Genomic DNA, 16838 nt, shown 5'->3' with positions numbered 1-16838 from the left:
AGACATTACCTTTATCCCAGGAGTTTCTGCAGTAAACAAGAAGGTGTCCAAATGCTGTTCCCTGTAAATGTGGAAGCAATTGCTTTAAACGGCAAAAAATGCGAGATTTTCAGGTGCGGGAATATCCTGGTTCTGAGCTGAAAATCCGCTTCTTCGAATGTATGTCCCTGCACTCGGAAATCATGGAATTTTAAAATTTAAGTTTGTTCCTGGGTTTTAGATGTCTGTTCCTGTTTGGATGGTTCCTAAACAGATGGGTAGAATGCGAACACTTTGTGTGCTAGAAACTTCATGAAATGTGTGGAGGGCACATTTTCTCTGACCAGGACAAAGTTGCAGCCCCTTAATCAACATTGTACAGTAAGGGCAATGAGGATCAGACCTGTATAACCCAGGAGCAACACCCTGTCGGCACAGATGGCACTGCAGTTTATATAAGCCAGGAACGGAACAACAACAACAACAACAACAACAACAACAACAACAACAATTTATTTGTACCCCGCTACCATCTCCCCAAGGGACTCGGTGCTGCTTACATGAGGCCGAGCCCAAACACAACAATACAATCAATTAAAAAACATAAACAATAACTCATACAATAATTCAAATATTTTTAATATGTTGTTTATTTTGAATAGTCAATATGCGTAATGGTTTCAAATAACTTGTCAGGCTTTAATTCTTACAGAGGATGACACTTATATCTTATAGTTTCTTAAAACAAAATTCTACACACAGAAATCCAAACTTGATATTTTAAACCTTTTGGAATCTCCCTTCCTCCCACAGCACTCTAATCACTATAGAGGCCTGCTAATTATTACCCTCAAAGAGGTATCTTAAACCACACACAGTTCCAGAACTCTTCCTTCCTTCCCACTTCAAACTTCTATCTTCTTCCCCACCAAACTCCTAAATGCTCCAAAATGGCTGCCTCAGCTTCTTCTTTCCCCTTCTGGCTCCACCCATCTCCAGTTGCTGAGCTTTTCCCTCAAATGTCATCAGCCAATCAGACTGCACCTCTGGCTATGAGACTGCCTGTTTGCTCCTCCCCTCAGCTTGCCTTAGCTTTAGCAAGCCAGGGCTGGTTTCTGCCTTTTTTCACCAACCCTTTAAGGTAGGCCAATCCGTTATACTCTACTTGTCCTGCAAGGCCACTTAGCACAGCCTTGACCCATGTCAGCCAAAGTCAGGGGATGAATATAGAAGTCATTTGCAATATTTTTAAGCATAATTTGAAATTAGGAGGCTTTGGATTAGGATGGTCCAACATATGGAGGCGAAATAGTAATCTCTGGCATGTGATACTACAGTAACAGCCTTAAATCATGCCCTTTGTGAGTCCACGTGTCTGTTTATGTTTGTGAATGTGTAGGTTTATTGGCACTATTATCGTATTAGGCAAATCATTTATACATTTTAAACCCCGTTAGTCAGGAAATTGATCTTTTTACGATGTGAATTGCTGCAGGGAGTCTTCTCATTTCATGGCTCCCTTTCAGCAGTTTACAGGTAATGGTAAGACAAAGAGAACAATACCTATCCAGATTCCCAAACCTGCTGGTATTCCAGGGCTCCCCCCCCCCCCAATTTCATTCAAGACTGAAGAATAGAAAAACCCCTCAGTGACCAAATAGAATCTTATTTGGGGGAGAGAAGAAAAGAAATGCTACCTAAAAACTGACCCTGACTCCTCATCTGCTTCTTTTGTTAATAAATTAGCATGTATATAATAGCCACCTATTGAATACACCTTTTTTCAATCAGTAATGCTTCCATAGGTGAATAAGATAGATCAGTATTATATTTCCAATGGTGGAGTGAACATATGGGTAAGGAACTGAGGCTGAGATGGATAACTTGTTTAAAAGCTGCCTAAGTGCAAGATGAGATTGGAGACAGGGCTTCCTGACTCACTCCTATTACAGTACAGAAGCTCTTCAATCCATCATGGGCATCTCAAGGCACAAAGTGTCCGAGTATCAGGGTAGACATCTGAATAAGCTTGCCACTGTTTCCTGACAGAGGCCCTATGTCTGGGATGGTTATATGATGGCCAGAAATTCATCCAGCTCAACTTTTTCTATAATTTCATATCCCTGACAGGAAAAACTCTACCAGAGAAACTCCTGTGTATTGTACAGATGTTTAAAACATCAATTCTCTACTGCAGCTAAAGGAATGCCTATGCGTGGCATGCTTTCTATAGATATAAATGTGGGTCTGTGTGTACTTTGCTATTAGCAATGCCTTTTGGTGAGAATTTAATTTCCATTTAGATGTCCTTTGTGCTTTGATATACTTTAGGGTTTGGTTAGAGACCTCACTGTGGATACCAAAATCCATGGATGCTTAAGTCCCAATATATACAGATTTCTGTCCCCTTATATAAAATGTAAAAACCCATTTTAAAGCTGTGGATGGTTGAATCTCTGAATGGAGGGCAGACTGTATTATGGAAAACAAAGCTTGCATAGTTTTTTCAGATGCAAGTGGCTAAATATGCATACTATTCAGAAAAGGCACACCAACATGTTTTGGTTAACAGGGAAGCATACATTAGTTATAATGCATGCATAAACATACACATTGAAAAGTGCATTTCAATGTGCACAGATTTCAGTGTGGAAAGGAAAAAAATAATTGATATTCTTTATTTGCTTGTAAATTTTCCCAACCCACTGTCCCAATTCACCTTTTCTATACGCTTAGTTACCAGTGTGGCTAAAGTAGTTCTCCATTGAGCCAAAGAGGCACTGTTGCCATAGGTTTTTAGCAATATTTATTGCTTTGCAATAAAAATCTTTTTTACAAAAGGACCTATTTCGCAAGAAGCCATGACAGCCAGCATCTTTTCCTGTTTGTCTAATAGTATGCATCGATCTGCACTGTGTGTCAAGGCTTTGAGCATGTGCTGACGGGCTTATGGGTCCCCTGGGCCTTGTCTTCCAGTCTGTGTAGCCTGTTTCAGGGTATGAGTGTGTTTCTTCCATTGGCTGGCCTGCTCTTCTCTCTGCTCCTTTAGTTTTACTCTAGTCAGCCAAAGCAGAGGAGAACACAAATAACATTGCGTTCTCTGCCTCCACTGATTGTCCAGCCAGTTGTCAGTCAGTGTGGTCCATTTGACAAAGTACTGGACTTTTAGCTCAGTTATGAACTAAGTGGGTGGCCTTAACCATCCCATTGTATTAGCAATGAAAAAAAGATGAGGTGTACAGAGCTCGAGAATACTAAATTAAGAGTAATGCTATTATGGTAATGAGGGTGTAACAAAGCCCTTTTATATTTAATAGCATAATTAGTAAAAGCAAAGTGGCTTTATTGATGGAACAAGTAATTGTTTCTAGTTAACTTTTGAAGTCCCCTTATGCATAAAATTATTTTGAGAATTTTAAAAAATTATTCCATCCTCCAAGAAAAAGGAGCACATTCAAGAGTGTTAACCCTTTTGAAAAAAATATGATGACTGGCTCTGTTAGGAATGAGTTTAGGAAAAGCGACATGCCTCATTCTTTAGTATCCTACTGATTGAAACTGGCATAAATAAAATGCAAACAAGTGGCATCAACTTACAAACTAAAGAACATTACTGATTGCTTTTAGAATCCTAAAAGAAAAAAATAAGTAAAAAGAAGAGCTCTGGTGATTGCGTGATTCTGAAATCACCCTCTTGAGATCTGTGCAAATCTGTTCTAGTATAGCGCTTGGCGATATACAATGAATGCCTTCATTCTGCCAAGCTGGTAACTACTGGCAGGGAGGTGTGTGTACTACTGCTCAGTTGGCTTCCTGTAAGGGGTGGTCTGAAGGCAGCCAGCTTTGAAGATGACAGTGGTGTCAAGAAAATTTACACATGTAGGTAATACGCAGGTTTATAGAAGGATGGAAATTTGCAATAGATGGAATCTCATGAGTAACTTCTCTCTATGGACGTAGTTCAACAAAATGCTCTCATTATTCCTTAAGGTAAAGAAAGCTCCTATATAACTGCTCAAAAAGGTGTACCAGGTTTGCCACAAGCAGATTTGTAGAAAGCAGAAATCCGTGTGGGGAGATCCAAAGTATTATCACCCTGTGCCATGAATCTTATAAAATGACTTTGTGTCAATCCCCCTCCCCTTATCTGTCTGTTTTTTTTGTTACCTGTTTGTTACCTATTACACAAAGATACAAGAGCTCTCCCCAATTTTTAGTTTGACAGGCCTAGGAGGAGCTTAATAGAGGAAGGTGATATAACTATTTTTGTGGTATAGCCTGCACAACTATTCCTGGGTATAATTTTCAGCACCTTGTGTGTAGCTGTGGTAGTGTGGGATATTTATAAATATACTTTGAGTAATGGATTTAAAAGAACCTGCAAGCCAGGATGTGTGTATGTTGGTTGTTTTAAAAGCTGTGTCTCTCAAGTTACCTACATGAGGATGTTGGTCATCTACATGAGGATGTTGTAAAGACACCAGGCTATAAGGCTGAATCCTTCTGTAAGATGGACTGTGTGGATTTTGGACATGCAGGTTTGCTTCTTAATCTTTTTTCTTGGTGCCACTGCATTTGGCAGATCATCTGATCTTTATTTTCCTCTATGTTGGTTACTTTTCTCAGAGATGCATATCATCTCCTGTGGGGTTCTCTTTTCACTACTCTTTGGAAAGGAGAAGGAGAATCGCTGTTGAAGTAGGTGGTTGTTCCAAATTGTGTGCCAGTCTTGAGAATTTGCCAAAAGCCAGTCAAAATAGAGTGTCTGTGTTTTGTCAGACAGGAGGTATTTCCAATCCCACTGCTGTTCTTTTGGCCCTTCCTTGCACAAACTCTGATTTTTCAGGTTTTAACAACATATTCAATGACATCTCAGTAAAATCTCAAATCCAGTTGACTTAATGTTGCCATTTTCTTTCTGCTGCTATTTCTCTCCACCCCACTCAACTCTCTATTTGTACATAGCTAGTATTAAAATTTACTAAATATGTTATGACACCATATTTACACTATTCCAGAGCCCAAGGACCTTTGAAGACCTCTATGGCTCCTGGTCTCTAGGAACAGATGGGCCTGTGCTGCATACCTATGCAAGCTGCCCAGAGTGGAAAGATTTACTTTATTTGCCTGAACCTTTTAACAGGAACAGAACACATTAGGTAATATTCCAAGAGCTTTATTTAGACTGCTGAATTCACAGGGGCTGTGTTACAGTTGGTCTTCTCTGGTAATGACATTTGTGTGCATAGAGAGAACAGTAAGTTTCCTGTAGGTTTGAGGTCTGGATTAATGCAAACCCGAGATCGAAATTCAGCAAAATGGCATGAAAAAGCCATTTTAGTATAATGAATTAAGCCATAACTAGCTTTTATACTCATTAATGGTTTTGCAGTTTGATTTCTTTAACCACCACCATTATTTATTTCCCATCCACCTCTTCCTCTGGATCAAATAGAGAACAACAACAAACAATGTAACACCAATGCATATTAAAATCTATCAATCAATACTTAAAAATATATAATTTAAAAATCTCTACTAGAAGATCACTTCACCATCTGGGAGTGGCAAAAGAAAATGTATCTGGGTAACAGTCATCCTAGTGTTTCCTATGGTAGAAGGCAATTGTGTAGATAACTTGGATCTAAACTACGTAGGGCTTTAATGGCACTACTGACTTGGTTGTCATTTAGAGTGATGGCTCTAGGAGCACAACTAGAACTAGTTGGCACACCTACAAAACAAGGTTAGGACCCTTGATGGTAAGCACCTCTGCCTTGTCTGGATTCAGTTTCAGTTTGCTTGTCCTCAACCAACCCATTACCACCTCTAGACATTCATTTAAATGGGACATACTGCCTTTAGCTGATAGTATTATTGAAGGCATAGAGATTTATATTTAGGTGTCACCAGCATACTGATTGCATTCTTTGCCATGCCTCCAGGTGATCTTTCCAGTGGTTTCATGTAAATATTAAACAACAGCATTGGAAACAGAATGGCACCTTGTGGTAATGTCATACAACAACTCCTTTTGGGAGTAGAAACCCTTATAATTACAGCTGTATATATTGTGCTAGATACTCTTTGCATGATACAGAGCTAAAATGTTTCTTTTTTTGCCCAAACTGCCACTCCCTCCTAATCATAGAGCGTTCAACAATCAGCTACTAGTCTCAGATAGAGTAGATCCATTAAATCAATTGTTGAATGATAGCTCCACATTTATATAAGCACCACTGATTTGATTACTCTCCTGTAGTTGAGTCTAGCAGTTGAATTCAGATCACTATTCAACTCTTCAAACTCTTCTAGCATTGTGTCACCCCTTTGTGTATTCTCTTGTGGACTACCAAGGATGAAGGATTGGGACTGGAAATGAATAGAGTAAGCCACTGCAAGATAAAAATTAGAAATGGCGGAATATCTTCAGCTCAGATATAGGGTTTCAGCATAAAGCAATAGTCATGACAGTTCTGATTCTGAATTCCACATTGGAGCATTGCAGAAATATGGTGCTGTCGTTGACTTTAGGAGTCTGCATTCTGGGGTTGCTTTTGCATTTTACTTCCTTGTCAGAATGAAAAATATTAAGGCTTTGCAAAGCAAATGCTGTGTACTAAATGTTTCACATGCTTTCCAAGGCAATGATGTATGGAATGCATGCTAAATGGTGTGAAGAACAATCCTCATATAAACCAATCTGTTGGCTGTTACGATTGTGTGCAGCAATCCCCAAGATGTTTTCTTGGTAGTAGTACTGTGGCTACTCTCAAGTAAACTTGTATGTAATTGCAGCCAAAAATAAGTGCTGTGACTGCTAAGCTGGAAGCATCCTAAATATCAACAGGCTGAAATTTCATGGCTGCAGGCAAAAACAACCTCTTGAACTGAAATGACTCCAACAAAATACAGGCTGTGAAACTGGAAATCCAGCTTTATTTTCTTAATAGTCACAATTAGAAGCACGTGGTGGTTTTTTTTTTTAAAGCCTGGTGATTTGTGAGTCCAACGGCTAAGTAGAAATATTTATAAATGATTAGTTTAATTTGTCTGTTGCATTCATTAGAGGAGACCGCAGGCAGCTGGGAAATGGTATAGAGCAGCAAACAAGAGAGAGAAAGAAGCTCATAAAAAGAAGGGAGACTGAACGGCAGCCAATGGGGGCAGTTAATCCATAAGCAGTGCAAGGATGCTGGTCAAGGACCAAACTTTGTGTCGGGTTTTTTTTTTTCCACCCATGCCCTTTTCTCTGGGCCTCATCAAGCAACTTGTCCTTTTGTATTAATCCAAGCATTTTTTTTAAAAAAGAAGGTTTGCTTAATTAAAAGCCTGTGTTTTTTTCCATCAAGTGAGAGAAAACCAGCCACGTTCTTCTGACTCAGAAGGAGGGCTGGGAAAGCCTGATTAGGTCTTGCCCTGACAATTCAGTCCACTGTTTAAAGCAACGACAGTTGAGCCCTCTGTTCATTCAAGTGAATGCAGTTCACTCAGTAGAACATTCAGTCCAGAAAGACCCCAACAAAATGAAAGGCTGTACAGGAAGGAGAAGAGGGATAAAATCTGGGGGCACATAGAGTTTCTTGGCAAACTCTTTCCCCCCACAAAATCCTTCCTCGCCAAAGTGAACATAACAAAATATTCTTTTTGGCAAATATTTCTTGCAGGATTAAACACACACACACATGAACATAGAAGGGGAGAAAGAGAAGAATTTTGAGTATTCTTTCTAGAAATGTGCTGAAGCCCTACTTGCTGGGGGGGGGGGGAGTGCAATTTTGAAACAACAGCTTTCCTTTGCTTCTCTTACAGATTACAAAAAGGTACCTGAATCTGCTATCCTCAATGAGAACTATAGATGCTGGCCATCCTACCATCATAAGGGATGTCTCCTTTCTGTGTTTGACATTAATGAAGCCATTGAGGTTTGCGAGAGCCATTCGCAGTGCAAAGCTTTTGTTCTCACCAATCAAACAACATGGACAGGTAACAGACAATAACAATTCATCTGTGATGATAATAATAATATAATAATAATAGCACTGATTTTATTTCTTACCCGCTTCTCCTCGTGGCTTGAGGCAGGTCAGAGAAGATAACCAGCAAGATAGGTGCATTTAAACAACATGGGAAAATTACTTTTTCGCACCTCAACTCCCCAAATCTCCCAGTCGGCATGGTCAGTGGGAGCTTTGTGATGTCATGGTCCAAAAAAGTAATATTTACAAACACTGCCTTGAAATTTGCAAGAGGTCTGTTTTGCGGGGGGGGGGGGGGGGGGGGTTGGCACAAAGATCACTACTGTCAGGATGTATATGATAAAAAAATGAGATGAATAAAACTAAAATCTCAATAAAATGCAGTGGCAAAAGGTAGAATTTAAAAATGCATTTGGAGATTAAAACAGGAACAAGGCAGCTAATACAAATAGTGGAAACCAACTATAGTGCGGTAAGAGTGCAAAGCACATCAGAGTGAAAAATATAAAATACGAATTATCAATAAATATCTGTGTCTGTATGTGTGTGTATAAATCTTATATAAATAAGCGTGTGTACACATAGATTCTTATTGATGTGCATGTGTATAATGTACATACTCAGACAGAAATCAATAAATATCAATGTATATTTATTTTGTGTATACACACATACACATAACCCACATACAATGTCATTAGAGAATGGAAAGAGTTTTTCTAGTCATCAGCCTGGAAGGCTTTAGTGAAGCAGTTTCACCATCAAGGGGCCTGCCAAATTTCAAATAAGTGGCACTTGGGTCATGACCTTGAATGATGGCCATGACCCAAGTAGACTTACAAAACCTGTCATGGCAATATCCACAGCTGAACATGAGGTTGCTAGTGCTGGCTCTTGAGAGTGTTGGCATTGAGGAATCCACTGTCCTTTGTGTTAAAAGTGTAGGCAGAAGGTAGAGGAAGGACAAGCAGCTGCAAAAGTAATTCTGCCAGATACATTCCAGCGCCTTTACTTTATCAGTCATGATGAGTTCCGTGGAGATTAGTGTGTATGTGTGCTGGGAGACTACATCCAGCTGGATGAAATGTGAGCAGGAGCTTCCTTTGACAAGTAGAGTATTTTAACCACCAGAAGATGCTAAGGACTGCAATCTTACTCTAAGGGGAGCCTTAGATGACCTCAGGGAAAATTGTGCTATGCATGTTGCAGAGGTCATATATGTTGCTGATGGCAGCCTTATTTATTATTAGCACTGAACATGCACAAGAAGGCATCTTACAAGAAATCAAACAAAATTTAAAAATCATTGCAGAACTTTTGTTAGCCCCACAAGTTATGATAGTACATTTTCAGCCAAAAATCTGACCTGAAAGATTTTAATCACTAGGATTTTTTGGCCAGTTGGGTGGATAATTTTTGACCATTTGAGGAAGGGTCAGTATTGTTTATTCAGGTCATTTTTGAATGTTTTCTCTGCTCAACATTTTATGTTAGAAAGGCCCAGGAGTTTCAGGGAACTTGCAGGAAGGTCACAAATAGAATTTGGGATGCTGACATTCTATCTGTTTCAATTTCTGGCTCCTAATATGCATTTGAGGAAAGCTTGCCAGAAACCTTTTACAGTTTAACCTGGATACTATGTTAATTACTATCATGTGAAGCTCAAAGCTAAAATTTGAGAATGCACTTTTCAATCTTATTTGGGAGTTAATCTCCTTTTTTGGGAATCCACGGATGATTTCCAGCTTCTCACACCAGTGCTGAAATTTTGCATAACTTTTTTTATTTTTAACAGCCACATTGCAGAAATTATATGTTTAATCAAAATTAAATACAAAGCATTGGTATGATTACTTCCTCTCCCTCCCCATCCCAAAATCTACACTTATATGTATATATAAAACACATATACTTCAGAACAGTGCCTATAATAATTATTCCCAATGACTATTTCTGCCTTCACCTCTCCCGTTGCAGTGACCCTTGTCCTTTGGGTTGAAGACATTCATATACAACCTTACCCTTTCTTCTTAGTAAAACATTCACCCATTCTTCCCTCTAGCACAAGAATCATCACCTAAAAATTACAAGCAAAACTTCTAACAAAGCCCAAATTATGGAGCCTATTCTAAAATGATTTCCCTTCTTCCCACAAAGTTCAAAGATTATTCCCATTCCTTATCAAAGTTCTTCTCGATTTCCTCCTCATAGCCAATTTATCCGTATCCCTCATTCCAAAAACTTTCACTATCCATTTTCTTTTTTCCTTTTTCTTTTTTCTCCTTCATCTCTATCTCCTGTCTCTTTGCCTTTTTCATCTCCCTTTTCTAATGTTGTATCTTTAGTGCTAAAATTTTGTTAGGAGCCTTGACTTGTTGGACCACACTGCATTTGCATACACATCTATATAAAGAAAAATGTAATGTTCTGGGTTGTTGTAGGTTTTTTTGGGCTATATAGCCATGTTCTAGAGGCATTCTCTCCTGACGTTTCACCTGCATCTATGGCAAGCATCCTCAGAGGTTGTGAGGATGCTTGCCATAGATGCAGGTGAAATCTCAGGAGAGAATGCCTCTAGAACATGGCCATATAGCCTGAAAAAACCTACAACAACCCAATGATTCCAGTTATGAAAGCCTTCGACAATACAATAATAATAAATGTAATACAATGTAATGTTCGTTTGTGGGATTAACATAACTCCAAAACCACTGGACAAATTGACACCAAATTTGGGCACAATACACCTATCAGGCCAGCGAGTGACCATCACTCATAAAACACCAAACAACACAGCAGAAGAGACTTAACAAGCCAAAAGCTAAAAATACATTACAACACATGCAGAAAACCATATATATACACGTAAACACACATATATACACATATACACAAATATATACGCACACAAAACACATATACACAGACTGGGCCGCAGCAACGCATGGCAGAGGATGGCTAGTATACTATGAAAAGGGAAATTCCACTTATTTCTCCTATCTCACTCTTTTTAAAGCAAACTTACCCATGTGGGAGAAGTGACCCAATGTTCTGCCAAGGCATGCCAGGGGTTGGGGCAGACTCAGTATGAAGAGCCACTCATTGCTCAAGATTCAGTTGAGCCATTGTACTAAGGAGCTTCTTCCATCTGCAGAGTCATAGGAAGACATTTTTCCCCTTCCCACTACATGCCCTGTGCACCTTCAAATATATGGAGAAAGTTTCTACATAGCCCAGCAGTCTGAAAGTGTAGTTAGGAGAATTTCTGGCCACCCTTGTTAACATTTGATGATGGATTCAGCCCACTATTGCTCTGAACAACAACTCCTATATTTTAATTACTGGTATTAGGCTGTTCTTGTGTTGGACTGGGCTACAGTGGACTTTAGTGAGTTTAAAGGATTTGATTAATATTACTGTTTGTTTTAATGTTGGAAACTGTAAATAGATTCACAGAATATAGAGAGTCACAGTTCACTTTTGGCATTTTGAAACTCAAATGGCAGTGATATGAATTATTGCATTGTTCTAATTATGTATTGCTTATTTCCTTCCCCATCTGAAAGAGACTGGAGGCAGTAATAATGTTTAATTTATAACACTCCCAACTCTAGTGGAGCCTCTTACTTCCTACCCTAAAACAACAGACTCAATTCTGAATCAGTGTATGTGTGCGCCCGTGTCCACACATTCACATGTGCACACTTTCAAGTTGGCTGTCGATTTATAATGACTTCATGAAATTTACAGGGCTTTCTTAGTTTTTTATACTCTTCCCAGTTTTTGATTACTGATAGTCTTTAAGGCAGTGGTTCCCAACCTGCGATCAAGTAAAATATGGTCCTCAGTCTCACCGTTATTACACCATTGCAACAAGAATGACTGGTCTTGCAAAACCCTCTTATAGTTCAGAGGCTTATTAAATATGGTTTTCTGTGGATGAGTAGATGGCAACTACTGGGTGGCATATGTTCTATATAAGAAACAAGAGCTGATGCAGTCTATCCAATGCAATTTTCTGAATCAGCATCCCAAATAACCAAACCGAATCTAAAGTTGACCAAAAACTTTGGAGCCGCACTGGGACAATGGGTTAAACCCTTGTGCCAGCCAAACTGCTGACCTAAAAGTCAGCAGTTTGAATTGGCGAGATGGGGTGAGCTTTCATCTGTCAACCCCAGCTTCCCATGTGGGGGCATGAGAGAAGCCTCCCACAAGATGGTAACACATCCGGGTGTCTCCTGAGCAACGTCTCTGCAGATGGCCAATTCTCTCATACCAGAAGCGACTTGCAATTATCTCTAGTCATTTCTGGCATGATAAAAAACAAACAAACAAACAAACCAAAAACTGTTTTGTAACCCTTTTGGTACTAATGTTGGAAAGTGGTCCCTGGTCAAGTGGTTCCTGGCTAAAAAAAAAAAGATTGGAAACCACTGCTTTAAGTAGAAACATTCTCAAGGGATAGAAGTGTGGTTTTGATTTGGTGCATCATTTATAAAAGAAGCAGGCATGCTGAGAGGACCAATTTATTTTCAAGAGATTTTTCTCATCATCTTCTCCCATGTTTTTAAACATTGTTACTGCTTCTTCTTTGTTTTCCACCAAGGTCGTCAGCTAGCCTTCTTCAAGACGGGATCCACTTCCATGGTGCCTGATCGTGACAAGACAACATATGTGAAAGTGACAGATTGAAAGCAAGTGTGTCCAATTAAGTTTATTTTGTGTAGGCTTACGCAGAAGTAAGTCCTAAGTTCTGATAGGTCCCTAGTAAGTGTGCATAGGACTGGAACCAGCAAATTTGAAATATGACAGAGATTTGCATGTCAATGTAGTATGTGGTTGCATGCAAAGAAGCTGAGGATGGAGAGGAAATTGCACTAACACTTACTCTAATCTACAGAATGTGGAACCAAACTTTAAAGAAGAGACATGCATGACCAGGACAAATGTGCAATAGGACAACATTTTAAAAATGTGACTTTTTTGTAGAAGCAGAATGAAATCCAAAATGTGATACACTTTGAGGCTTGCCATAGGTTGTTTTGAAACAACAGGCACCCCAAGTGTGCTTTTCCTTCTAGGCTTACACAAACGATGTAAAATTTTGCATAGGAATGCTAGGAAATTTTTCCATTCCCCAGGGAGTTTGGGATCTTCTGTTCAGATATTTATGCAAGCAAGTACAATCATTGCAGTTAACTGTCTTGTGTTCCAAAGCTAAACATCAAAACTTCTGGAAGACAATCATGACTTCTGTTCCTTGTACCAAATATAGAAGACATAACCTTATGATGTTTCTTGGGTCAAGATGGCATTGAAAAAAAAAAATTCAATTAGGTTGAATCTGGAGAGGGAGGAAGGAAGGAAGGAAAAAGTGGAGGAAATACATAGGATATGAACCTAGCCGAGATGTATACATTAATCACAAGAGAGTACAAGTTGAGTATCTCTTATTGCATAAACACACACCTAATGAGATATCTTGGAGCTGAGGTCCAAGTCTAATCAAGAAATTCACTTTTGCTTCATATACACCTTATACACATAGACTGAAGATAATTTTAAATAATATTTTAAATAATTTTGTGCATGAAATAAAGTTTGTATGCACTGAACTATCAGAAAGCAAAGGTGTGACTTTCTCAGTTGCCTTTGTGGGTGATTTTGGAGTCTTTCAGAATTTGGAATTCTGAATAAGGGATGCTCAACCTGTATTTAAAAAGTTTATTCAATTGATTTTATCCATCTTAATTGATCAATCAACATACATTTCTCAATGGAAAAGACAAAGTTTAAAATATACTTACCTAGATATTGAACCATCATTATCATCACTGCCATTATCACCATTGTCATCTTTCTGATGTTAGAGAAGATATTTCTCCCTTCCTCTCATTTTTTTTTACTCTAGAGGGAATTAAAATTGTACTTAATAGCTGTATGGAGCTGGAAGGCATCTCTTTAGATCTGTGGAGTGAATCCTGCACCCCATGGATCCTGTCTGGAATCAGAAAACTCTTTTTGTAATCTTACCCTCATTTTGGGCCCTTCAGCACTTTCTAATTAGAAACAAGAGCACCCCTCCTTAAAAACTGCAGCTTACAGTAAGCTTCCTTTTTTGGGAATGCATGGGTTCACCTTTAAAAGATGCATCTTTTACTGGATTTTTTAAAAAGCAATTTCCCAAAAGTGGTGCTGGATTTCCACCTATTTCTATATAGATTTTTCCCATTAGGTGAGTCTGTGTTCCCCTCGCGCAGTGGTTCTCAACCTGTGGGTCCCCAGGTGTTTTGGTCTACAACTCCTAGAAATCCCAGCCAGTTTCGCAGTGGTTAGGAGTTAAAGGTCAAAACATCCGGGGACCCACAGGTTGAGAACCACTGCCCTAGCAGGTACCCAAGGCAAGACCCCTGGATTCTTGGGCCATGTCAGTGCCTTGTTATGTTCATCATCTAATAAGTTATTTAACACATAATTCGTCAAGTTAATAAGGATATGTTTTTTACCAGTTTAATTTTTTTTTTATCAGATAGGCATGGCCAAACTTCGGCCCTTCAGGTGTTTTGGACTTTAACTTCCACAAATCCTGACAGCCTACTGGCTGTTAGGAATTGTGGTAGTTGAAGTCCAAAACACCTGGAGGGCCAAAGTTTGCCCATACCTGAATTAGACTAATGATTCAGCTAAATGTTGCAACCCTAGAATGTGACTGTTTAACTAGCAAGATGTCTGTGATTACAAGAGAGATCTGTACATTGCAGAGTCCCAAAGGGTCATTCTGAACTTGAGGTCAGTCCAACAGATGTATTGTATTTCTCCCCATACATCTACAAAACAGTGTCCCAATCTTATCTGCAACAATTTAGTTTTCCCATATGTGTGCATGGAAACAATGCCCTTGAAAAATGTTTTGTAAGACCCTTTTCATGCATGAGCTAGCCATACCCTTTCTTAGGGAAAGAGATAGCAGCATTACTTTGTTCATACTTCATGTAGCTTGTTCAGCTTAGTATATAATGTAATGGGAACCAACAACAATTGAACCCATATCTATCCATACAGTTGTTCTTGAGATCCATTTTCTTGCTCATGATACAATGGAACACAAGAGCTATTCTGACTCAATAGCTTGGCTGCAAGTGTGATGTTGTGGGAAAGTTCTGTAGCTATCTCTATTTAATCAGTACAGTGTTCCCTCAGCATCTCGCGGTTCGCTTACCATGGACTCATTGTTTTGCAGGTTTTCTTGAGCAGCCTGCCGAGGCCTTCTCCGCCTGGGTGTCCTCCGCTGCCTGGCAGAGCAGCAACCCAAGGCATGGTGGGAAAGGCCTGCCTCCTTGGCCTGCTGTTGCCTGCGTGGCTCTGGAGGTGGAAGGACCCCGGCAGAGTGGCAGCCTGAGGTGTGAGGTGGGGAAGGTCTGCCTCCTTGATTAAAGTAATGTTAAAAAATTAAAATAAATACAGTGTCCATACTTCATGGAATTTCACTTACCATGGGTGGTCCTGGAATGGAACACCCACAATAAGTGAGGGAACACTGTACTTCCACTAGATATATGTTGTCAGACAGTGTTCAACTCAACTGAGGAGACGTAGATTTGAGATGCTTTAAACCAGGTAAACCTTGAAAAATGTCATGCAACAGTAGGTGAAAAAGGATAAATTCCCAGGAGCTGAGGAGCCATGTTTTCTCTTCAGAACAAGTATAGCACTGAGAGAGAAGGGAGGAGCTATTGCATTACATCTAGATGTACAGAAAGCCAAACATAGTATCACAGATGCCCGGGGCATGACAAGAGCATAAAAGACAAAATGCAGGAAATGTTTTTTGGATATACATCATGAATTTAAGGATTATTGTGATATGAGACATGTTCATTTCATTGAACAGTATCATCTAAGTCAATAAGGATTATTCATCAAGTTTTTGGAATGGGATCTGTTTTTTGGTGGGCATTCTGCAGGGTTGAAGTCTGACTGAATCTAAAGGTTTGAATACTCAGGTTCCTGGAATGGCATAGCTCTACTAGGGACTTTGCTGTGAAATATATTCTGGATCACAATTGGATCCAACTGCTAGAGCTGTCCCAAAGCAAGCAAAATGGACAGTTCATGTTAAATTAATTTCTGCATATCATAATGTTCAAAGCATTTGGGGAGAAATATGTTCTTCATGTTGTTGTCATATGTCAAATTAAAACTGGCCATTTTCTTTAACAATGTTTCCATGATCCACTGGCAGAGCAGCTAACAATAATGAACAGCACAATATTTCAGGGGTATCTTACGACCAAATATACCTTTCTGCTAGTGGATCTTTGGTGTTTTGGTGGTACTAATTGATAGTTTTAAGAACAAATGAGCATAACAAGCAGTAAATGAACCCAAGCCTTAATGCAATAGAAATAGTGAGATCTTTTCATACGCAAAGTGTGTCTAGATAATATGCTTTCAGTGAAAGCAATCAAGGAAATGTTAAAAATGACTAATGTCATGCTGTTTTCTAGTTTGTACATTCAAGAATCTTTTGTACTTTTGTTCTTAAATTGTTTATTTTTGCAAAAAAATAAAAGGAAATGGAAACTGTTTTTTGTTGTCGTGGTAATTCTTTTTTCTCCTGTATTTTAGTTTAAAGTAAGATTTCTTCAGTTAACTTCTTTGGAGTCAGTGGCTGTAAGGGAAATGAAATGATTCTCTTTTATACAATGATCATGTGGTTCACCATATTGATGTGATTTGTCTTATTCTTGGATAGACTGCTTTATCAAAAACATTCAGTGGGCTTTACTGTAGCAGAGCAGAAGCTAAACTGAAATCTACTGGTAAATCTTTGTGATCAGAAGCATTTTCAAAAATTCCCAATGGTTTAATAAAAGC

The 16838-nt window shown here is 39.0% G+C and overlaps 1 protein-coding gene across 1 annotated transcript in view; it reads left to right on the top strand.

Moving 5' to 3' along the window:
* Window positions 1-16547, top strand: part of PKDCC (protein kinase domain containing, cytoplasmic) — a 63611-nt gene extending 47064 nt beyond the window's left edge. The window contains exons 6-7 of the mRNA XM_060754367.2: window positions 7792-7965; window positions 12568-16547. Coding sequence (XP_060610350.2) covers window positions 7792-7965; window positions 12568-12653 — 260 coding nt within the window. The 3' untranslated portion in view covers window positions 12654-16547. The remainder of the gene's footprint in view (window positions 1-7791; window positions 7966-12567) is intronic.
* The last annotated feature ends 291 nt before the right edge of the window (window positions 16548-16838 follow it).

This window comes from Anolis sagrei, chromosome 1 (genome assembly GCF_037176765.1).
Source record: "Anolis sagrei isolate rAnoSag1 chromosome 1, rAnoSag1.mat, whole genome shotgun sequence".
Classification (NCBI taxonomy): domain Eukaryota; kingdom Metazoa; phylum Chordata; class Lepidosauria; order Squamata; family Dactyloidae; genus Anolis; species Anolis sagrei.
The sequence above is the reverse complement of the archived record's forward strand: the minus strand, read 5'-3'. Positions and strand labels throughout refer to the sequence as shown.